Source organism: Magnolia sinica, chromosome 11 (assembly GCF_029962835.1).
Source record: "Magnolia sinica isolate HGM2019 chromosome 11, MsV1, whole genome shotgun sequence".
Taxonomy (NCBI): domain Eukaryota; kingdom Viridiplantae; phylum Streptophyta; class Magnoliopsida; order Magnoliales; family Magnoliaceae; genus Magnolia; species Magnolia sinica.
The window spans coordinates 51303128-51327322 of NC_080583.1; the positions used below are offsets into that span (position 1 = coordinate 51303128).

Consider the following 24195-nt stretch of genomic DNA (forward strand, 5'->3'; position numbering starts at 1 on the left):
ATAAGCTCTTGTTCATGTTCACCTGCCGAACCATGTACACTCCAGAAGGGGCTCTGCAATTTTCTGGTTCTACCAGCTTTGCTCTGTCATTATTCTGTCACACACTCGTATGCAGGAAGAAACCACTGCTGTTCTGTTAGACCCGGTTGCTTCCAATCACTACAATTTTTATCGCGCGAATCACCCTACGAAGACTCCAACCTAACCAATGATAGGGGCGTTCTCGTCATTTAACTATTGTTGCGGGACCGTACAATCTCCCACGTTTTTCCGGAGGAAGAGAATGAGCACATGGTGTCGATGATGTAGCGACATCAAAACCAAAAGCGGAGAGAGGCTCTTACTCGACAGACTCATCGGAATCTCTTCTCTTCCGTTTCTCACCAACGATGATCTGATCTAAATCTCCTCCAAAAAAAAAAGGAAAAAGAAAAGAAGCAATCGCTCCAAATGGATGCGGTAGCAGTTGCAATCGGCAGTAGTAGCTTCCGTACCTTTAGCTGCAGAAAATCGAAGTCCCCTTCTTTCAATCCCGTCTATTCCAATCCTCTATCTTCTCTCCTCCGCAGGCCCTTCTCTCGCTGCCCTAACACTCGCCCTCTCCGATCTCGGCCGTCTGGTTCCCGAGCCCACGGCGATCACACTCATCATCACACCCATCAAGATCATCACGCCCATCACAATCACCACCACCATCACCACCATCAACACCATGATCATCATCATCAAGAGACAAAGCTGACGGGGACTCAGGAAGCCGTCCTTAGCTTTGCAAGAATGACACGGTGGGCCGAGCTGGCGGACTTCCTTCGGGAGCATTTGCAGCTTTGTTGCTGTTCTACGGCTCTGCTCCTTGCTGCTGCCGCTTGCCCGTATTTTCTCCCGAAGCCAGTCATTAAACCTCTCCAGAATGCTTTCATCACTGTCGCGTTCCCTCTCGTTGGTGTATGCATCTTGTGCCCTTTATCATTCTCTTTAATTAATATGTATGTAATGTTAACAGACGTGAAAATTTTCCACCATTTCTGGCTTGAATTTCGTTTTCACATTTTTTTTTTTGAACTGTGGTGGAATTTTATCGAGGTCATCTTTGGTCGCGTGCAAGGTTGTGTTCCAACCAGACTGTCCAGCTCATGCTGAATTAGACGAGCTATTCTGTGATGCAATCGCCCTGCATCCACACATGCATGGTCCACATGCGTGCACAAGAAAAGGCCCACTTTCCTTTTTTAGCTTGTTACTAATTTCCTTTCTCTGGTAAGAATCACCAGGTTATGGTGGTTGCTCATTGTGGCAGTGTTTGGGTCGTTTGGGGTGCCAGGAATGGGCGCTGCTACCGGAATGTGGAGGCTGGGTGTCTGAGGTGATTTCTAATGTTAAAAGGCTAGTGAAGGATTGGGCGGTCTCTGTTAGGGTGGTCTTGGCTGCCATCCCCCTCTAGTTGCTTGTTTCTGCCTTTTTGGGCTTGTATTCTTTTCTCGCTCAGCAAGCCTTTCCAATAAATTTTCCAGTTATCCCTAAAAAGAAATGAAAAGAAAAAAAGAAAAAGAAAAACCGATTTCCCGTCTTTCATTTTTCTTTGTTAGGAAATAAGTATTATTAGATCTTCTTGTTTAAGGGTTTCCTTGTTTTAGAGATCTCTATGTTAGGAAATAAGTATAATTAGATTTTCTTGTTTAAGGGTTTTCTTGTTTTAGAGATATTGGGTAGCAAGGAATCCAATTTTTAGATTCCTTTGATTATGTTAGAGATTTTTCAAAGAGGAAACCTTGTAAACACTCATTATAACTACGACATAGGCCCCTATGGAATTAAACATAGTTGAATGATGTTTTCTTTGACTGAGTTCTCTTGTTTCTCTACGGTAGTGTGTTGACGCGGGGCGGGGGGTACAAAAGTGGTGATCTCTAGTAAAACACTAGAGGATTGTTGGGCTTACTCATAGTCATTGCATCTTTCTCTTATGTGATTTGAATTTTCAATATGGTATGTTGAACTTCATTGCAATTAGTTTCTTCCTTCATCTAGTTGCATTATTCTGTTCGCTGTTTGTCAAACAATCTGTAGCAGGAAGTGAAGATGGACTTTGGCACCTGCGCCACATGTGGGGAATTTAAGATAGATCGTGGCACATGTAGCACTTATGATGCATTATCACATTGAGAGATACAACATGTGCATGGCGCTTGAAGATTGATGGTGGCACATGTGAAGCACTAGAATAGGGATGGTTACACATGTGACACATTTGGACATGTGATGCATGTGCATGGAAAATTATGTTCCCTTTCTTATGCGCCGAAATAGGGATAAGCTTTTCTAATCTTTATTCCATCTTTTTCAAGAGACATGCTATCCTTGCCAATGTCCAAGTTTTGGGGCAACCTATCCTTATTTTTCTTGGTTCTTATGCATAAATGGGTTAAGAGTTTAGATAGACCATGGACAAGGTATGCAAAATTGGTTACGTATCGGCCGTAATCGCCGATACATAATGGTAACAACGGTTATGGTTATGTGATACGAGGCTAAAACTGGGAGGTTTAGAAAAAAATGAACTACAATGGCCGTTATGGGGTTGTAACGGTTGTTACAGGGCACAACAACCGTTATGGTTTACGCACAACAACCCTAAAAGAAAATGGAAAAAAAAAGAAAAAATCCCGAAAATAACGTACCTCATCTTTCCGTAGAGGTGGGCCCCACATTAGTGGTCTTTGGACAAAATGGATATATAAGACATACATCAAGGTGGGCCCTAGGGACAAGGCCCTAAAAATTTGTACAAGACGAATGTGACTTGGCTACAACCCTAGAACTAGCGATGTGGATGAGATCCTGACCGGAGGGCCCCACCTTGATGTATGCATTGTATATCCACGTTGTCCATATGTTTTTCTAGCTTATTTTGGGATATGATTCCAAAAATGAAGCAACTACAAATTTCAGGTGGACCACACCATAGGAAATAGTGGTCATTGAACATCTAGCATTATAAACTTCCTAGCATCCCCCGGAATGTTTATTGACCATCCAACTTGTTGATAGGGTCACATAGACTTGGATGAAAAGCAAAAAAACAAATGAAAGCTTGATCCAAAACTTTTGTGGCCCACAAAAGGTTTAATGGTCAATAACCAATGTTTCCTGTGGTGTGGTCCACCTAAATTTTGCATTTGCTTCAGTTTTGGGACCATGGCCTAAAATAAGCTAGAAAAACAGATGGACGACGTGGATATACAATGGATGCATCAAGGTGGGCCCCTACGGTCAAGATCTCACCCACATTGCTGTTTTCGAGGTCGCAACCAAGTCGCACTCATACAAGATGCATTTATTCACTATCCAATAAATGTCCACCAATTGATTAGTAGGATAAGTGCCAATGGATTGCATGAATTTGAGGCTGATTTAAAGCATCAAATGGTTTGCCAAATCAGCCCCAAATCGGCAACACTATTTACCCGAATCTAATTTCAATTTTTTCTTAGGGCTTGTTTGGATTCATGAAAAGCATGGGGAAAGGAAGTAGTGTTTACCATGAAACTCACTTTCCATTGTTTGCTAAGTCTTTCTTTGTGGGAAATTGTGGGAAACATTATTTCTCACTTTCTATCTTTGTTGGAAAATAAATAAATTTATTTTTCCATCTCCACTCCTAAGAAATGCATTTTCATTCTCACCATGGAATGAAAATGAGTTTCTCAAGGGTTAGAACCCAAATGCGCCCCCTATCTTTGTTCAGTCGCCTCATATGTGCCAAATGAGACATTGTCCATCTTCGCTCATGCCTCACATGTGCCACTATGGCACATATGCCATCATCCATTTTATCTTGTGCCTCACATGTGTAAAGAGACCCCGATGTGCTAATGTGCCATATGTGTCACCATCCATCTTCTCTTGCACCTCAGCTATTGTGCCACATGTACCACCATTCATCTTACTCGTGCCCAACATGTACAAAGCACCCCACATGCGCTAAATGTACCACATATGCCATTGTCTATCTTCAATTCTCCAAATATGGCATGTGTCAATGGTGCTAATGTGCACAAGTGCTGTCATCTAGTTTTAGTACTTACATGTCAAATGTGCCAATGCTTGTCTTGTGCCACGTGCCATTGTACAACTTCAAACACCTCATATGTACCGTGCGTACTACAATTTAGCTTAAAGTGCCCACATATGTTGCGTGTGCCATTGTTCATCTCTAAGCATCCCTCATGTGCCACATGTGCGACATGTGCCAAATCCTAGTGAGTAGTGACAACTTGATTTTTTTTTTTTTTTGGTTTTGCCAAATAACGAACTTGAAAATATATTTTAAATTTCTACGAAAATCTTGTTGAAAAACAAACAAGGAAAACAATATTTCCTTTCCCACACTTTCCTGGAAATAAGGTTTCCCAAGAAACATTATTTCCTTTCTCATGCTTTTCATGAATTTAAACAGGCCCTTAAGATCTATTGGGGAAAATGATATTAAATTGTTAGGTATATGAATTACGTAATAGGACACAAAAGTCCTTGGACTTTTTATGTTAACATGAAATGTATCACAGGGTATGTAATACACCAATACTATAAAATAAGGGCCTATTTAGATTCATTAAAAGGATTAGAAAGGAAATAGTATTTCTTGGGAACCTTTATTTCCAATAAACCTTGGGAAATGAAATATTGTTTCCCTTGTTTGTTTTTCAATAAGATTTTCGTAACAATTTAGAATCTATTTTCAAATCTGTTATTTGGCAAAATAAATTTTTTAAAGTAGTCACTAGCATTTGCTAGATTAGCACATGTGAGATGCTTAGAGATTAACATGACACATGTGGCATACACGACATACGTGGGCACTTTCAGCTAAATTGCGGCATGCGTGGTACATGTGAAATTGTACAGTGATACATGTGACACAAGACATGCATTAGCACATTTGACACATGGGCACTAAAGCTAGATGACAACACTTGCGCACATTGGCACCATTGGCAAGTGTCATATTTATAGAATTGAAGATGGACAATGGCATTGTGGCACGCTGGTGCACGTGAGGTGCTCTACACATGTGGGGCACAAGTAAGATGAATGGTAGTACATGTGGGACAATAGCACATGTGGGTGCAAGAGAAGATGGATGGTGACACGTGTGGCACGTTAGCACATTGGGGGCTCTTTACATGTGGGGCACAAGATATGATGGATGGTGGCACGTGTGGGGCACAAGATATGATGGATGGTGGCACGTGTGGGGCATGATCGAAGATGGACGATGTCTCATTTGACACATGTGGTACATGTGAGGTGTTTGAACATGGATATGGGCGCATTTGTGCTTTAACCCTTGAGAAACTCATTTTCCTTCCACCACGGGAAAATGTATTTCTTAGGCGTGGAGGTGGGAAAATAAATTTATTTATTTTCCAACAAAGATAGAAAGTGAGAAATGGTGTTTCCCACAATTTTCTACAAAGAAAGGCTTAACAACCAATGGAAAGTGAGTTTCATGGGAAACACTATTTCCTTTCTCATGCTTCCCCTTAATCCAAACAAGTCCTAATAGTAAAACCTGCAAATATGAGATGTTTTGGTATTACATTCATTCTAATAAATTTATATTGATATTATTGTTAGATAAGTAAATATAAAGATTTGTAGTCAATTCAATGTTGTTAGGTTCATAAAGTCATCAGACAACCCGATACAACATTCTCACCAAAGATTGGACTACTATCATAAACATGTTCAAAATTATAAGTGAATGCATATTTGGAATATTTATACATTTTTGGATTTTTTTTTTTTTTTGATATTTCTCTGGATTTTTTGGAGCTAAAAAAGAAAAAAGAAAAGACCAATATGGGTGAATTGGCCATTACGTCAATTAAGCGTATCCGTAATAGTGGGCATTGTTATGCCCAACTGCTACGGGACACCTTGACCTTGGGCAAGATATCTATAGTGGACGACATGTGCTTGATAAAACTTTGCTATCATCCAAACAATTCCAAAGCAAAAGAAAATGAGAACAAAAATAGAGGCAAGCCAGAGGAAGTGATCCTCTCGCTGTTCACTCAAAAGAGAACATTGCCTCCTGAAAAAGACGAAAAACAAAAGCAAATCCAATAGAGCAAAATCAAAACAGATCCCCCCCCCCCCCCCCAAAAGAATTATTAGGATTCCTCCCACTCCATTTTCTTAAGATTCCTGAAAAACAACCCCTAAAATCAAACCAGAGGCCATTCTGAGATCATTAGAGAAATGCAATGCGTGATTGAGTGGACCTGCTTGGCAAGGTATTTAATAATAGCAGCGGTGGCCATAATGGCTAGCCTTATTGATGCAAGACATGGAAAATTAAATATGATATGCAAGATTTCAGGCTTAGATCCTACCAATTCAGAAACAATCATACAAATTCCACGTCCCACATGAAAATCCAAACATTCAATTAAAAAGGGGAATCTATGCGGGTCCAAGCCGACACAGGCTAGGACTGGACCAATAAAAATTATAAACCAAACGATGTCAAAGGGAAATAAAATCAATGACTCATGCATAAAAATCAGTCCCTAATCCAAGGGCTTCCTTAATTTCAATTCAAGGAACCCTAAGGTGATAAAAAGGGGCAAATCAATTAGGGATCATGTAATTTAGGGTTAGGATTCATGAAAAACGGCTATGAGAGGATAAAAGAGGATAAAAACCTGAGCCAAAAGATGATCCCGCGTGTGGACAGCAACAACGGCCCAGACGGACGTGCGTGTGATCCCGGCCGCACGTGTTTGGGGCCCACTATTCAGAAAAAGGCCACATTGGCCCTGGTCGGTCAGGGATGGACTCCAAAACTCCCAAATCTCAGCTCGATCCGATGTACGGTTTGTGCTTGGCATTTCGCTGAAGTTTCAGCTCGCCTGCGGGCCGAAATCTGGAAACCTGCTGTAATGAAGAAATCTGATGCAACAAAAGAACAAATTTGAAGTACGGATGGTAGAGGAAGATGAAAAAAAGATGATGGAAGATGGGGGTGAATTGGGATCGATGTGGCTTCGCACTATGGTAGTTAGCCCTTCGAAAAGGGAGGGCTTCGCACCCACTTTTGAATTCTTCCACAACTCACGAAGAGAGCAGAAAGATAAAGCAGGAATTTTTTATTAACTTCAATGAATCAAAAGAACTACAAGGGGTGCCTATTTATAGGGAGAGCCCTATACCCAAAAACTCGCACCATGTGCGACACCTATTACTTGGTGATGAAGTAAACTAAAATAAAAACCAAATAAAGAAATCTAAAGCATTCACGATGTTCTAAATAATAACAATAAGCAAAACCTAAAATATAAAACCAATCCGATGAGTGGGCCACGATCATGAGATCCCATGGTGGGCTTTTCTTGACTATCGGGCCACTTTTCTGAACCAAAACTTGACTTCTAGATAAGATGTCCTTCCTGGACATCGTCATCGAGCCAGATCGATGGTGGGGTCCTCCTTCTACGTACGTACGTGCGTAGGGGGGGCGGCGTGAGTGCGCGTGATGTCCCCATTACTTATGGCTGCTATGCTATGTGCTGTAATGATTGTTACGGCCTTATAACAGTCAACAAATTTTTTTTTTCAAAGGAAGAAAATATATCGGCCAAATATCAGACCGTTACAGGCCCATTATGGCCGTTACAGGGCTGTTTTGGGCCATTTTTTTTTCCTTCAGAATGGTTGTTACTGCCCTGTATCGCATAATGGTTCCCATCCTTACCATTATGTAACCGTTTTTGAATACCATGCTGCCATGATTTGCTTGTAAATATTCTTACATTCCTCTCCCACCAGAGTCCCCACATTATTTAGGAGATCATCTTCCACAAACTGCACCTTTTTTGTTGAAATGGATTGGCATTCCAGTCATATTGATATTATTGTGAAGACATCTGTTGAAAGACTCTTCAACCAAGCTACCCCAGAGAGGCGGAAAATGTGTTTCAATACACCCCTCACCATGTTGTAGTGGAGAAATAGATGATCTGCACTCTCTTTATGATTTCAGTGGATAGAGCACATATTTGACATAGCCATGTGATGCTTCTTCAGATTGTCGCCAATAATAATCTTATTTGCCGTTGATCCACGTGAAAACTTTTTATCTTAGCAGGAAGGGGGCTTGTCATACCTTTGCGCAACGAGAATGCACTCCAGCTTTGGATGAAAGAATGTGCAACATAGATTTCATAGTGAAATTCTCACTTGAGGAATGTTTCTAGACTTTTTGGCCTTCAACTGGTGGATCAGTATTTACCATTGATGGCATCTTCATGAAAATTTCATAACTTATTAGAAGGATTTATCTGGAGTTTAGTATTCCATACAATGCCCCCTTAATATTCATAGCAATGCATTGTCTTTTTTTTAAGTCTCAATGATAAATCAAGAGTTCGTGGAATGGTAAATTGAAGGAGCATCATTGATCTCTGTCTTTCCTTGAAAAGTGAAGTCTATTTCGTTTACCGACAATGAAATGGATGCCTTTCTTGAATTTGCAACAATTGATGTTCTTTTTTGATTTTTTATTCGCTTGAATTCCACAGGTAGTTGCACATGCTGTATTAATGACAATACCAATATTATCGCTGATACTTTGCATTTATAAGGAATGCGGCCTTTATTTTTATTTTTATTTTTATTTTTAAATAAAAAAAAGCAGAGGAACGTGGTTGATATCACCTGATATTTTGTGTATTGAGATATCAATGATATTATCGATAATGTCGACTGATAGTGTATTATTTTATGTTACACCCTGTACTTGTATTGCTTACTTGGGATATATATAATATTGGTTGACATTATCGATAATATCGGCTGACATTATTGATAGTATCGACAATACCAGGAACACTGGTACTGAGCATCATCTGTTTGGGAAGCTACAATCAGGGCTTTTCAAAGCTCCAAGGAGTGGAATCTTCTCAGGATGGCTTGTGAATCTAATTTTGGAGGATGCATGGTGTGGTTTTGTGCCTGTTTGTCCATGTTCTCTAGATTGGAAAGATTAGCTGCAGAGATGGAAACTACTCTCGTTGCAGTATAGTTTGGACCCTCCATGTCATTGGAACTTATGGTAGGAGTAATTGGTTAATATTATCTGATTTCTAAACCTTCTTCAGAGCCGTGTGAAGTTGTCTTGAATGGGATTCTTGGGTGTGGGCATGGAAAGGACGAAAGATTTTCTGTCTGGTCCTTTCTTGTGACAATTCGTTGCCTTTGGTGTAGGGAGTCCAAGGCCCCAATGGAGTTCATTTGGCTGTACAGGGGCCATGTTAGGTTGCGTTTGCTAGGGGAAAGATATACAACAATCCAGTCAAGGTATTTCGTAACGGTAACGGTGGCTGTAACGGGCACCACCTTTGCCTTTACGATACGAGTTGTAACGGTTGTTACAGCTGACTGTTACAGCCCCATTAACGGCTATTACACACACTCTCTCTCTCTTTAAATTGAAAAAAAAAATTCGAAAAACTTGTATCGGCCTCGTAACGGACCATTATGGGGCCATTACAGGCCTTTATAAAGGGTGCTACGGGACTGAAACGACCTTTAGGGGTTTTTTATTTTTATAATGGTCATTACGACCTTTACGACCCTGTAACGTCACGATGGTCAATAATTGTTACGTTACGCACGTAAAGGCCGATACGTATAGGTAAAGGCCATGACCGTTACGCGATACGGGGGTGAAAAAGGGGTAGTTGGTTTTTTGAGATCGTATCGGCTATTAAAGTGGCTGTAAAGGCCGTTATGGGGCATAATGACTGTTACCCCCATAACGGTCGAAAAATGGCCATTTCCTTTTTTTATTAAAATCCATTTTCTCCATTTTTTTTTCGCTTTTTTCATTCCAAAAACTCTCTTAGATCATTTTACAATAGATTTCGATCACCCTTACTATAGTTTTTAAGATTAAAACCGTAGATTGAAGTGATTCTAGTGAATAGAAGTTCCGGGGGGGCCTCTTCTTTTTGCTTTTTCAAAAAATTGAAAAAGTAGTAATTATGTCTTTTTTCTGATTTCTAGTTTTAATGCTTGATTGTGATGTGTAAATATTAGATACATATAATCATGTTCACAAATTCACTAGACAGCCCGATACAACACTATCACCAAAGATTAGACCGTTACATTACCATAAACATGTTTAAAAAAAAATGAATATATATTTGGAACATTTACATTATTTTGGATTTTCTAGATATTTTTTTTCAGAATTTTTCGGGCAAATGAAAATTTTCAACTGTTATAGGGGGTCGTAACGATCATTACGCTCCCATATTGGCCGTTACGGCCGTTACTCGTATTGGTAATGGTGGTGACTGTTATAGCCATCATTACCAATACAAAATGCCTTGCGAAACGTGTAACGGCCTTTACGGCCCCGTAACGAGCGTTACGGCACACCATGAATCCAGTTCCTTTGAAAAAATCCATCATTTGCCCTAGGTTTCCCTAAGAGTGAGATACATTACCCAATACATGTGATATATCCCATGCAATATAGATATGTTTCCTTATCCCATGCAACATTGATACATAAACACGTGTTTCTACAACCTACATCACCTTCTGCATGAGGTGTGCATGAGGGTGAAGCTCAAGGTATCCCAAATTGGTTACGTATCGGCTGATACGTAATGGTAACGGTGGGGCCCGTTACGTGATACAGGGGTGTAAGGGGCGATGGGCCGATATTGTAACCGTAACGGCCGTTACGGGCCATGAAAAAAAAAAGAAGAAAAAAACTTACCTTTCGTCTTCTTCTTCTTCTTCTTCTTCTTCTTCCTCTTCATGGACAGCTGCGGCCCTGCTGCGGCTGCGGCTGCAACCTTCGTTTTCTTCTTCTTCCTCTCTCTCTCTCTCTCTGTTCTTTTCCTCTTTCCCTCTTTTTTCTTTTCGGTTTCCCTCTCTCTCCTCTTTTTTCCTTTTGCAGGTGTACCACACACCAGCTTAGCTGCTGTAGGTACGTGTCACGCTAAGACGAGCGCTGACACTCCTCGAGCTCCGAGTTGTATGAACGGTTCAAAGGAGATCAAAGTTATATGGGCTCCACAGTGATGTATTTATTATATCTACACTGTTCATCTATTTTTAAATATCATTTTAGAGCATTATGCAAAAAATGAATCGTATCCAAAGATCGTCTGGACCACACCAAAAATAGCAGCGGAGATGATGATTTTCACCGTTAAACAATTCGTAGGCCCACCATAACATTTATTTTCCATCCAATCCGTTCATAAGGTCAAAAAGACCTGAATGAAGAGGAAAAACAAATTTCATATTGATCCAAAAGTTTTGTGATCCCAAAAAAGGTTTCAATGGTAGACGTTCAATCCCTCACTGCTTTTTGCAGTGTGGTCCACTTGATAATTAGATATGTATTATTTTTCGTGTCAAGCCTTAAGACGATCTCGTCAAATGAATGGACGGTTTAGATATAACACATTCATCATGGGTGGGGCCCAAAAAACTTTGACATGTGTGCTACACTTCACAATGCGAGTCCCGTCTAATTCGGGCCCTTAAAAAATTGTACACGAGACATATATTAAGTTAAAATTTACCAATTAAATTATGAACTGCAATTGCTAACTCACAACGCTAAAATCAAATTATTTGAATAGTTTTAATTGTTATTTTGTGGACTTTTATTTTTTAAAATAGGGCCTTTTGATTTTTTTCATGATTCACTATCCAATAAATGTCCACCAATACATAAGTGGGATAATGGCAATAAATTGCATGAATTTGAGGCTAATTTGGGGCATAGATTGGTCCTCCGAGTCAGCCCGAAATTGGCAACGCCATCTACCTGAATTTAATTTCATTTTTTTAAAGAACTATTGGGATAAAGATATTAAATTGTTAAGTATATAAATTAGATATTTAGAAAATTAAATATATGAATTTTGTAGTCAAATTCAGGTTACCTGGTTCAAAAATTAATCAGACAGTCCTATACAACTTTTCACCAAAGAGTGGACCGTTACACCACCATAAACATGTTCCAATTTATAAATGAATGCATATTTGGAATGCTTAGAATATTCCGGATTTAATCCATATTTTTTCATATTTTTTTGGCAAAAAAAATAATTTGCGCCGTTACAGGCCGTTACGCCCCCGTATCCGTATCGGTTTTGGAGGGCACCGTTACGCCAACCGATACCGATACGGGATACCTTATGTCATTGGCTCGAGCTTCATCGGTCAAGTCCTTTGCAAGTTGCTTTTTGTGATCCATGGTTTTTTGGTCAAAGGTGGTTGTAATTTTGGGATGTAGACCTTTTTCTATGCTTCCTTTCTTTATTGCAATGAAAGATTGTTGCTTGTCCAAAAAAATAAATCATGAACCATAACATAGAAGCTTAGTAGGATTCACATAACAATATTCGACACACCGATCATAGAGAGCTTTTTCACCTTGGTGATATGCTGAAGCCTTTGAAGAGACTTCTGATATTATAGAGGTAGTAGAAAATGCTTACGTTCTTGTTGAGGTAGAAAGCCCCATGGCTGATGATTAAGCCAACTGTGAGGGTCACTCCGAGATTCTCTTCATATATTTTTGATTGAAATTAGTTTTATGCAGCATGAATTTTTTTTTTCTTTTTTTTCCTTTTTTGGATGAAATATATCTGACTGGTTTTAATTTAGTTTGTGCTCAACATGATTCCTTTGACACAAAATGATATAATATTAATATATTTCTAATTACATGGAGGACTTTCATGATTGTAATGTAGATTGCTTGCCAAATCAAGTGCCACATGCACACGGATCTATATTCCAGTCTTCTATGTCCCCATTCTCTTTCATTCGCCTCTTTCCTTGCATGTTCCACCTCTCAATATCATTTGTTATTACCCCCGGTTGTTCCTTATTCATTTTTTATTGCGATAAATCCAAATGCTGATCGTACATCAATAAAATGGTGAATTTAGATTCCTTATTCAGAATCATTTTTTGTTGGTGCTCCACTTCTAGATGTGTAACTCGAGTCGGGTCAACATGAACCTGACCCGAACAACTTTTTTGTGAACCAAAAACCTAGATCTGAATTTCTAGATTTGGGTAAGGAAACATCATTCATACCATGATGATCCTCATTGCATTTGACCCAAAAGTCTTCTAGGTTGGAGTTGGGGTTGGTTCAGTGTGCATATTCAGGTCAGGTCAGGTTATAGCTCAACCTCAACCAGACCTGAATCAAGTAGTACAAAAATCCAACCTGAAGCCAACTCAAACCTAACCCAGCTCAATCCAACATGGGTGACACAAGACAAGACAGCATTAGGAAAATGGAGATAAAAGATTAAATTAGTAGAGGACGGCACCTGAGATTGGCAAAATCATATATCTGCTCCCAATAGTGAAATAAAAGGACACCCGGAAATCTGGAAAGCTGAAATTTGCAAATATCAAAATTTGATCTGAATGTGCAATTATCAAATCTAGCAAGAAGAGGTCAAGTTTGCAGAGTATATGCTGTCAGGCGGTTGGAACATGGGTGGAGGTGTTAAGAAAAGACTTGAGGACCTATGGGTTGACTGAGGATATGGTCTGTGATGGAGTGAAATGGTGTAACGGGATTTGTGTAGCTGACCCCAATTAATTGGGATGAGGCTTTGATGATGATAATGATGTGATCAGACTGTTAATATCAGTTTCATAACTTGGAGAGAATTTGAGAAACAATCCCAATGACAGAACAAATCCAAATAAGCAAATAGAGAGAGAATGATATTGACATTTTACTGTTGAAGAAGTTCTTCAGCAGTCTTCTAGTAGAGTTGCCATACTAGAAAAGGGTGGAATAACATCATCTTTTGGAGTCCCACCTGTAAAAACAGTCTGTCGAAGGACATAACAAAACTGGAGTTTAATTCATCACATTCATGTCGAAAACCTTCACAAGCATTACTTAGTGTATAGCCTTTACAACAAGAGGCTCAAAAAATGCCTTCTAAAGTAAACTCTGCTACCTTTCATGACAAGTAATTAAATAAGGTAATCAGACTAGGACTCCTTTTTTGATTAAGAAACAATAAATAAAAAAGAGTGTCGCCCACAAACTAGTCAGATCACACATAAGGGCATGATACCATACCAAGGTACTGTAGCACTGCGCTATAGCACATATTTAGGCCCAAGGTTTTCCATTTTGATCATGGCTCATCATCGTGTGCTGCATCACCAAGTTCAAATCAGGTTGGGACACTTAAGTTTGGGTTGACCCTGGCCGAAGTTGCAGCACTATCTATTTTCTTTTACTGGGTAAATTGCATAGAGAAATGATCAGACACAGCGGCTGTATCAGAAGTTCTGATGCGACCATTATCTTTCCCGCCAACATGTCACTATGCCGAATATGCAATCTGTGCAAAAGGTGGGCCACACTATGATGATCACCTGGTATGAAAATCAGGCTCACCCATTTGTTGACTTAACTTTGGTTGATCATCATTTGACATGCTGTTGTATCAGAAGTCTTTCGTCAGTTGATCATCATATGACATGCTGTTGTATCGGAAGTCTTGCTTTTGATCTGCACTTTCAGTTGATCATCATGTGACATGCTGTTGTATCCGAAGTATTTCGGTTGATCATCATGTGACATGTTTTTGTATCAGAAGTTCGATACAGCTGCTCTATCAGGTCATTTCTCAATTGCATAATGGTTCTGTCTATATCTGTTTCTTAAACCTTTAGAAAAAAAACTGAAAATGATACTCTTCTATAAGCTCAGGAAAGCATTATGTATTGCACTCAGAGTTATTTTTTTAAAAATCATTTGCTATATTATGCTTCAGGTATCAGCAGCCCTTGATGCGGCTATGGATATTGCTGCTGGTAAGGTAAATATCCATGTCCTCATGGCTCTTGCAGCATTCGCATCTGTATTCATGGGAAATTCCCTTGAAGGAGGCTTGCTTCTTGCAATGTTTAATCTAGCCCATATTGGTAAATATTCAAACATTGAAATTCAGCTCTTTTTGTCTGTGGAAGGTTAAATGCTTGGTCCTTGACTCTTTAATGTTCGTGTTCTGGTTTGCAGCGGAAGAATATTTCACAAGCCGCTCAATGATTGATGTTAAGGAGTTGAAGGAGAATAATCCAGATTTTGCACTTGTACTGGAAGGAGATGACAGCATGACACCTCATTTCTCCTCACTGTCATACAAAAGGGTTCCTGTGCATGATCTGGAAGTGGGTTCTTACATCTTGGTCAAAGCTGGTGAGGTCTGTGCACATGATTGAGCTCTAGATTGTTTAATTCTTAAAAAAAAAAGGAAAAAAGAAATGAAAAAGCTTTAGTTTTTAACTTTCTCATTTTCTGTTTCTTGGCTTATGTCATCTTTCAATGCTAGTGATATATTTAATATTGACAATGTGACCACTGTAAGAACCCGAAAGCATTGTGAACCTTTCGGTGTTCATTGGATTTTAGTTACATGAGCTGGGTTCAATTCTGTTTAGTGTGGCTATCGTTGATAATGGAGACGGGAAATTTCATTCTTCTGTTAGTGTAATGTAGTATTATGTCTTGCTATGTTTACTTGTGTTGCATGATCTTGCTCTGCTGCTCAGGGCTCCAAGTTGGTCCTTGACACTATGGACTGCGGGATGGAACTTCACTTACCATTTGGTTGAATTGGGCTTTATTAATAAATAGCTGTGAACATGTGGGATTATCGCTAAAGATCAATATCCTACTTATCCGGTTCATTCGTAGGGCCCACAATTCCAATCGCATGGCCCACCAGTTGGTCCTGCTTGCCAATATGACACCAGGCCAAGATTTATGGTTTTATTTTGTTTGTGGGGGCAGATTATCCATTGATAGGACTTTGTGGGCTACAGATGTATCCTTCTAGGGTATGTAGACAAACAATAGAGCAATATTTTGGTGTTGTGTACAATTTTATGACCCCAATGACTTGTACGTCTGTGTATGTAATGGGGTCTGGTAGGAAACAAAACTCGATATTTTGTTATTTCGTTCCTTTATTTATTGCAAATTGTAACATTAGTTGAGACAATTTAGGAAATGTTACTTGTTGGGCAAATAGGCTTCAAGCCTTGGCTTCTTCAATCATAAGTAGGATTTATAAGTAAGATTATATAAGGCCATGAATACATGAAAATGTGGTATTTGATTGCATAAATACCTCTTTTTGAGAGTAGAAACATGGCTTAGAAGTGAGAATCTTCTAAGTACTTTCTCTTTGTGATGAGGCTCCACATATTTATCCCTTGCTTTCTTTCTTTTTTATTTACTGCAACAATTGATGTTATTGGAAGTTTTGAGGCTTCTAATTTCGACAAACTTCTTCAAGAAGTTGGTACATAAACTATATCACATTCTTTGTCGTGGCCCATCTTTCCTTAGACTATATGGTCAAAGCCTTGTTGTGTTGAAACATGTCAATGGAGATACTTGCCGTTTATGTTATTATAGCAAAATATGTTGTATATGGTGCTTATATGCATATATAATGAGGACATCCGAGCAACATACCAGGCGAGGGCTGAGCCAGTCTCCTTATGACTAGACGATCATTACATGGGGCCCACTTGTCCCAATTCACATTCCTAGCCACGTTGAAGAGCCCACGTGCATGTTTGTGCATCTTTGAGTACCCCACATTGGGAAGATGCACGTTGGCTGCATATAGGAGCTTGATACACACATCGGACCGTGGGATTTAGTGGACAAGATGATCGGACCGTTGGATTATCATCATAAGACAGCTTGATCGTGGACCCCTATGGGCCACGAAATAGTTTAGTTGTTTAGTTTATTTATATGTTTCGTTATTTTTGGTATAACTCATATTTGTGTTGAGATTATGGAATTAGGAATAACTTTTAATTCATTAAGTATTTTTATGTTGAGAATTTTATTTGAAAGCGTCTTTTTGTAAGGGTTGGACGTCCCCACTCTAGCCATTATGCATGTTATGAATGAAAGAGATTTCTCTCCTTTTGCTTTAAGATTGAGCAAAAAAAATAATAAAAATCATCTTGCAATTGGATTGGTGGTGCGAAACCACAGGGAGCGATTTCCTAATTATCTTTTTTACTTTTTTCTCTTCTCAACAAGGTATTATCTTCCTTCTTCCCTTTTCTTTTCTCTTTCTCTACTTTCCCAAATCTCTCTCTTCTTTGATCTTTCTTTTGTCTCCCTAGAACCCACATCCAATCAAACCGTAACCTATCCAAATCCCTACCCAACCAAACCCTAACCCATCCATCCCAATCCAAACTACCCCGGACCCAAACCTGTGTCTGTACGGCCGTACGAACACACATGTGGGCTGTCCGTACGGACGGTTCCCTTCCCCCTTGTCCCTCTTGCTTTGTCACCTCCATTCCACTCTATTCATTGTCTCTTATTTCAATCATCACTCTAAAACCGTAATTTAGATTGTAGAATCCCAAATCCTAATCCACAAACCCTAATTTCCAAACCTAAATCCTCAAAATTTGAAAATCCCTTATTGAAATCATAAATCCCTAATTCCCACAACCTGAAACCCATATTCCTAATTCTAGAAACCCTAAGTCCTAAAACCCTTAGCCCAAAATTTGAAATCCCAACCCAAAACCTCAACCCTAATATTTCAACCTTAATTCCTCTAAGCTTAGATACCAAAAACCCATTTCCCATATTCCCTAGCCTTGAAACTGCCCTAACATGCCAAAAACTTGCACAAGACACATGATTTCCATTGAATTCAGATTTAACCCCATGCTAGGATGGGGGTTCTATCTCCCATAGGTCCTGGTTAATCAACAATTTATGAGATTCGCATTGCGGGATTGTCATAGGCTTGAATTTGGACATGTCATGAATTTGAAATTTATGAATTTATGGTAAATTAGCTTTGTTTTGTCGTTCCATTGCTCTAGTTAATCTATCCTTCAATTTCATGGGATCATATTAGGTTAGATCATTCCGTCTTGCATCAAATTTTAGTATTAGAGACTAGGTTTAGCATATGACTTTCATGTTGCATATGGGTTAGGTTTTCATATTGCCGTGTCTAGGGTTAATAGTCTTCCCATTCTTATCACCTTTCATTTAAAGTCTTTAGCTCATAGGTTTTCCATTAGATTCTCGGTTTATGCCCACTTGCACTGGGTGTGGTTTTGGTTTACACGCCACAATGAATTCGGAATATCTTATCGAGGCTATCAATGCCATCAATAACCGTCTCGTGGCCATTGAGGCCCAAAGTAGAGCCAGTAGTAACCAATTGACAGTCCTCAGGAATGAGAACACTCGCATGAACCGGTTGGAACTTCCCTATAGGCAAACCTCGACAATGGGGAAGATGACTAATCTCAAGTGAGAAGTGAAGTTGAAGGAGTTGAGATCATGCCACTTGCACTCGTCAGATGCGCCTTGGCCCAGTCTAAAGAGAGTGATGATTGGCGCATGAATTCAATTTTCTACACTTATGCCATGTGTGGTGACAAAAACTGCGAGGTGATCATTGATAGTGGTAGTTATACCAATGTGGTTTATGTTAGTACCGTGGATTGCTTAGGTTTGATAGTTGTTCCTCACCCTCAGCCCTATCGAGTCTCATGGGTTGATGCGTCTTCGATTCCAATTTCTTAGCGTTGTCCCATTCCCATCCAGTTTGGTTCCTAAATGAACATGCTGTGGTGTGATGTTTTGTCTATGGATGTAGGCCATATCATTTTAGGTAGACCTTGTGATGGGGACATCACGCGCATGCACGCCACCCCCCTACGCATGTACGTACGAAGGAGGGCCCTACTATCGATCTGGCTCGATGACGACGTCCAGGGAGGGCCTCCTAGTTAGAAGACGAAGGTTGGTTTAAAAGAGTGGGCTCGATAGTCAAGTAAAGTCCATCATGGGATCTCATGATCGTGGCCCACTAGTCGGATTGATCTCATATTTTAGGTCTTGCTTATTTATATTATTTATAACATCATGAACGCTTTAGATTTTTTTGTTTGGTTTTTATTTTAGTTTACTTCATCGCCAAGTAATAGATTACGTACATGACGCGGGTTTTGGGGTATAGGGTTTTCCTATAAATAGGCACCCTTTGTAGCTCTTTTGATTCATTGAAGTTTAATAAAAATTTCTGCTTTATTTTTTTGCTCTCTTAGTGAGTTGTGGAAGAATTCAAAAGTGGGTGCGAAGCCTTTCATTTTCGAAGGGCTAACTACCGTGGTGCGAAGCCACATCTATCCCCATCCGCCCCTACCCTCTTCTATCCACATCTCTCATCTTCTATCATCATTATTGCTTTGAATTTCCCAGCTTTTGCAGCTATTCATCTCCCTATAGCCAGTTTCTAAAATCTGGACCTGTAGGAGGGCTGAAACTTTGGCGGAGCACTATGCCTCGACCTTACGTCGGATCGACGTCAAACTTGGAGGGATTGGAGGTCTCCTCTAGCCGACCAAGGCCTAGATATCACTTTGGGGAGGCGGGCTTCCATCACATGTGCGGCTAGCCCACCCAGGCACGTGCGTCAACCCCGGGCCACCATCTGCACGCAGAAGCTTTCTCTGGGTCAAGTTTTCCTCTTTTCATTCCTATTTCCTAAACCCTAGCCTTAGTTTGCATTAGCCCTAATTTATTTGCCCCTTTTTTCACCTTAGGGTTCCTTGAATTAAGATTGAGGAATCCCTTAGATTAGGGACTGTTTGATATGCATTTGTGGTTGATTTCTATTTCCCTTTGAGCATCGTTTGGTTTATAATTTTTATTGGTCCAGTCTTAGCCTGTGTAGGCCTGGACCCGCATAGATTCCCCTTTACTTGAATGTTTGGACTTTTTATGTGGGATATGGAATTTGTGTAATTGTTTCTGAGCTAAGGTGATTTTAAGCGTGAAATCTCACACATCATGTTTAATTTCATGTCCTGCATCACCTTGGTTGTATGATCACGATGCGACACTATTCGGCCGCTCGAATATGTGTTTATTTACCATGAAAACACAGAGAGAGGAATCGGTGTGATGTTCAATTGTAGATCGCCTTTTCCCCACCAAGTTGATGATAACGATTATACATAAATGATGTGGTTTGGATCCATTGGAGTGTCACATGATTTGCACCTCAACAATCCAATTTCTTGTAATAGGTCCAAAACATTTTCTCTGGGGATTGGGATATGTTTATCCTTTGGCTGATCCAACCACTTCAATTCCTAGGAAATACATCAGGGACCCAAGATCCTTGGTCTATAATTGTTCATTGATGTGCCGCTTGACTTCAGTTATACAATCACCATCCTTGTCTGTGATGATTATATCATCTACATAGACAACCAATGCCACGATTCCCTAGGACGTTTGCTTCACGAACACTAAGTGGTCCATGTGAAATTGGTGAAAGCCAAATTCCACTAGAACTCGGCTAAACTTCTTGAACCATGCCTGTGGAGACTATTTCACCGCATAGATGGCCTTCTTGAGTTTACAAACTTTCCCGTTCTCCCCCCTAAGCAACACACTACGGGGTTGCTCCATATACACCTCCTCAATGATGTCTCTATTCGGGAAAGGGTTCTCGACGTCCAGTTAAAGAAGAGGCCAGGACCTGTTTGCTATAACAGATAGCAAAACTCGTACAACGTTTAGTTTAGCAACAAGAGAAAAAGTGTCTTCATAATCCAGTCTCACAATTTGGGTGTAGCCTTTGGTAGCAAGCCTCGACTTTTAAGCGCTCAATGGATCCATTGTGTTAGTATTTGATTGTGTAGACCCAATGACATCCTAACTGTTTTCTTTCTAGGAGGTAAAGAGACCAATGTCCAGGTCCTAGATTAATGCATGGTGGAAATCTCTTCCACGGCTCTTCGCCACCTAGGATGAGCAAGCGCATCATGGTGTGAAGTGGAAACCACATCACGTGACAGGGCTAAAGCATATGCATGAGATGGGGGACAAAGACTATGATGAGAAACAAAGTGTGAAATAGGATGTAAGGTATAAGAGCTAGTACCTTTCTGAAGAGCGATGGGAAGTTAATGTCGAGTTGTGCAAGTAAGGATGGGATCTTTGTAGAAGATGGTGTTGGGGGCACATGTGAGCTGGGTGAACCTTCCCCGTTACTAGAAGACATCAGAGTTTAATAAGATGATGGAAGAAGTGGGCCGTCTAATGGTTCGGAGATGGAAGAAAGACATCCGATGTTAACTTCCCCTCACGAGAGGGGGTGGAGAAGTAGGGCATGTCTTCAAAGAATGTGACATTTGTACTTGTATAAAGACATTCAGTTATCTGCTCATAGTACTTGTTTCTCTTTTGTGTGTAATAAGAGCTTAGGGAAACACATTTGGTTGCACATGAGGCTACAAGTTGTGCAACCAAATACTTAGACAGGTAAGAGAAAAGAGGGAACGATGCAGAGAATGGGTTTTGACCATTAAGTACACTCGAGGGTTGCCTGTTAATAAGATGGCAGGCTATGAGTGTAAGTACCCTATTTTGTCAATTAACGTGAGTTGCGAGTCATCGAGTCTGGAGAGCCCCATGGAAGAATCAAGACTGTAGACTTGAAGATCATAGACATCCAAGCAGTGGAAATTCAATGAAAAGATGAAATGCTATAGCCTCCTCAAAACCTATTCCCAAACTCTCAAACTTGACCTTCCATTTAGCCCAAAACCTTATAGGAAAAACCAATCCAATATGAGCTAGTAAGTGGTCATGGAAGAAAACTGTTTAAAAAGAACTTTAGAAAAACAATCCATTTTTGATCCCATCGATCACCCATCGAGGGGTCTTTAATGGCATCGAAGACTGCTCGATGGCATCGAGCAGATAGAGCAAACTCCCCAACAACTTCAAGATTTAAATATGGATTTTTCCGATGTCATCGAGGCTCCTTCGATGACATCGAAGGGACCACTCGTTGGCATTGAAGTCCACTCGATGAGATCGAGAGGACACTCCAAAATGTCCAGCAAGCTCAAGTCAAAAAATCAGTTTTTTCCGATGGCTTCGAAGCCCCTTCAACAAGGTATCCTGTATCGGTATCGGTTGGCGTAACGGTGCCTTTTGATACCGATACGGATACGGGGGTGTAACGGCTTGTAACGGTGCAATTTTTTTTTGCTAAAAAAATGAAAAAATATGGATTAAATCCGGATCATTCTTAGCATTCCAAATATGCATTCATTTATAAATTGGAACATGTTTATGGTGGTGTAACGGTCCACTCTTTGGTGAGAAGTTGTATCGGACTGTTTGATGAATTTATGAACCAGACAACCTGGATTTGACTGCAAAACTCATATATTTAATTTTCTATCTACTATCAATGATAGATATATTCGAATGAATGTAATATGAAAATATCTTACATGTGTAGGTGTTTGCAATTATTTTTCATAATTTTTTATATATTAAGTTATTAACAATTTAACATATCTGTGGCTGTGTGACTATGATTCTTGTCCTGTGACCTGTCATCCTCAAGTCAAGAATATTAAAAAAAAAATAGTAGTGTCTGATATACTCCCCTACAACTTGATTAAGGATTACTTGATTGGTTGTTAGGGGAGTTATTTTAAATACAAGTTCGGCAGTGTCAAGTGTGTGCTTGGCTTCTTGTAATAATACTGCTGTGAGCTGTCTGCTGCAAATACTTACCTTAATACAAATATATACTTATAATCACAAGTCACCACCAAAATGAAAATTTGCTTTTTTGTGGTTGCTCGACCTCCACATCATCGTCATCGTCATCATCAGGCCGAGGTTGTCCAATAGGTGGAGGTGCTGCATATCCATAATATCCAGTGCTAGAAGGAAATATTAGATCAACGAAACTAAAAGATGACTGATCCCGACTAGGCAACGACTCCGACCCCGAGTAAGGATATCCACCAGTGCCTGTCGAATAGCCATACTGGTGCTCGTACTTAGGCTGTTGAGAATCTTGAGATTGAGAGTGCGTCTGCTGTGATGAGTAACTTGGATTTGGATCTGGATATCTATAATCATATGGATATGGATCGGGAAGACTACTCCAACATGAATGTGATGGAACAAGCTCAGTATGACCATAATCATAATCCAATTGACCATAAGAATATCCATCATAATAACAAGGACTATGAGCCTGCTGATGTTCCGGACCTCCCGGACCCAATGCACCACTAGACCGACCCTCCTGCTGGTTGTATCGTGACTCGGTACACTTATAAGTCCGACCTCGTGTACTACCTTGTCGATGTTCATCGGCATCGCGATCAGTAGACGGTTGTATGGTGTGCTGAGCAACACCAAAAGTGCCAGCGCCAGGGGTAGGGGGGTCATCACCATCATCCGACACGGTCACACTACCACTGCTCGTACTCTTTTGTTGATCTTGAGTCGTACTTGACATAAAAGCTGCCCCTCTTATTGGGCCAACACATCTGCACGACTCTCTTATTGCGCTGTGCGTATTACTGGGTCATCAATTTCCACTTCTTCACTATCCTCTTCAATTTGCTTTTCCCTTGTTTCCAACTAAGGTAGAAGCGGGTCATCCTCATCATAAATATTGTCCAAGTTTATTGGACAATAGTCTGTGTCATCGGCGGCTGTAATGCTCTTATAATGTCGTCGTATTCTTAGCTTTATATTGTAGTGCATGAAGACAAGTCTATCCAATGTCCCAGTCTGCAATTTATTCTTATTCTTTGAATGAATAGGCGCAAAACAACTCCAATTCCTTTCGCAGCTAGAGGAAGATGTTGTCTGGCTCAAAACTTTTACTGCAATTTTTTGGAGAGCCTTCGTTCTCTTTCCGAAATTATCCACCATTCGGCCGGTTGTAATCTAGATGCTGCATGCTGTGCAAGAGCATCTCCAAAGCTACCCAGGCAATTTCCAAATGTATCTAATTCATTCAACGCCTTTATTTGCATATCTAAGTTAGGCTCTAATCTCTTTATCACATTCTTTAGCCTGACATGAACATCATTCGCAACAAATGATTGGATATATCTGTACCTAGGATTTAGGTAGTAATCTGCTGCATGAAGATCGTGATGGAGTTGTCTTGTCCATCTCCTGTCGATCATCTTTCAATAAGACTCCCAGCTTCCACAATTACGTTAAATTGCCAACTTTGCCTTATCCATGGCATCGTA

The 24195-nt window shown here is 40.0% G+C and overlaps 1 protein-coding gene across 3 annotated transcripts in view; it reads left to right on the top strand.

Annotated features, from left to right (window-relative positions):
* The first annotated feature begins 213 nt into the window (after positions 1–213).
* The window catches only part of LOC131219133 (probable cadmium/zinc-transporting ATPase HMA1, chloroplastic), a 132907-nt gene continuing 108925 nt past the window's right edge, over positions 214–24195 (top strand). Inside the window, exons 1-3 of one of the 3 annotated variants that reach the window (XM_058214137.1) lie at positions 214–945; positions 14865–15015; positions 15110–15294. In XM_058214137.1, coding sequence (XP_058070120.1) covers positions 451–945; positions 14865–15015; positions 15110–15294 — 831 coding nt within the window. In that variant the 5' untranslated portion in view covers positions 214–450. The remainder of the gene's footprint in view (positions 946–14864; positions 15016–15109; positions 15295–24195) is intronic. The other 2 variants (XM_058214136.1, XM_058214135.1) reach the window with 2 other exon arrangements.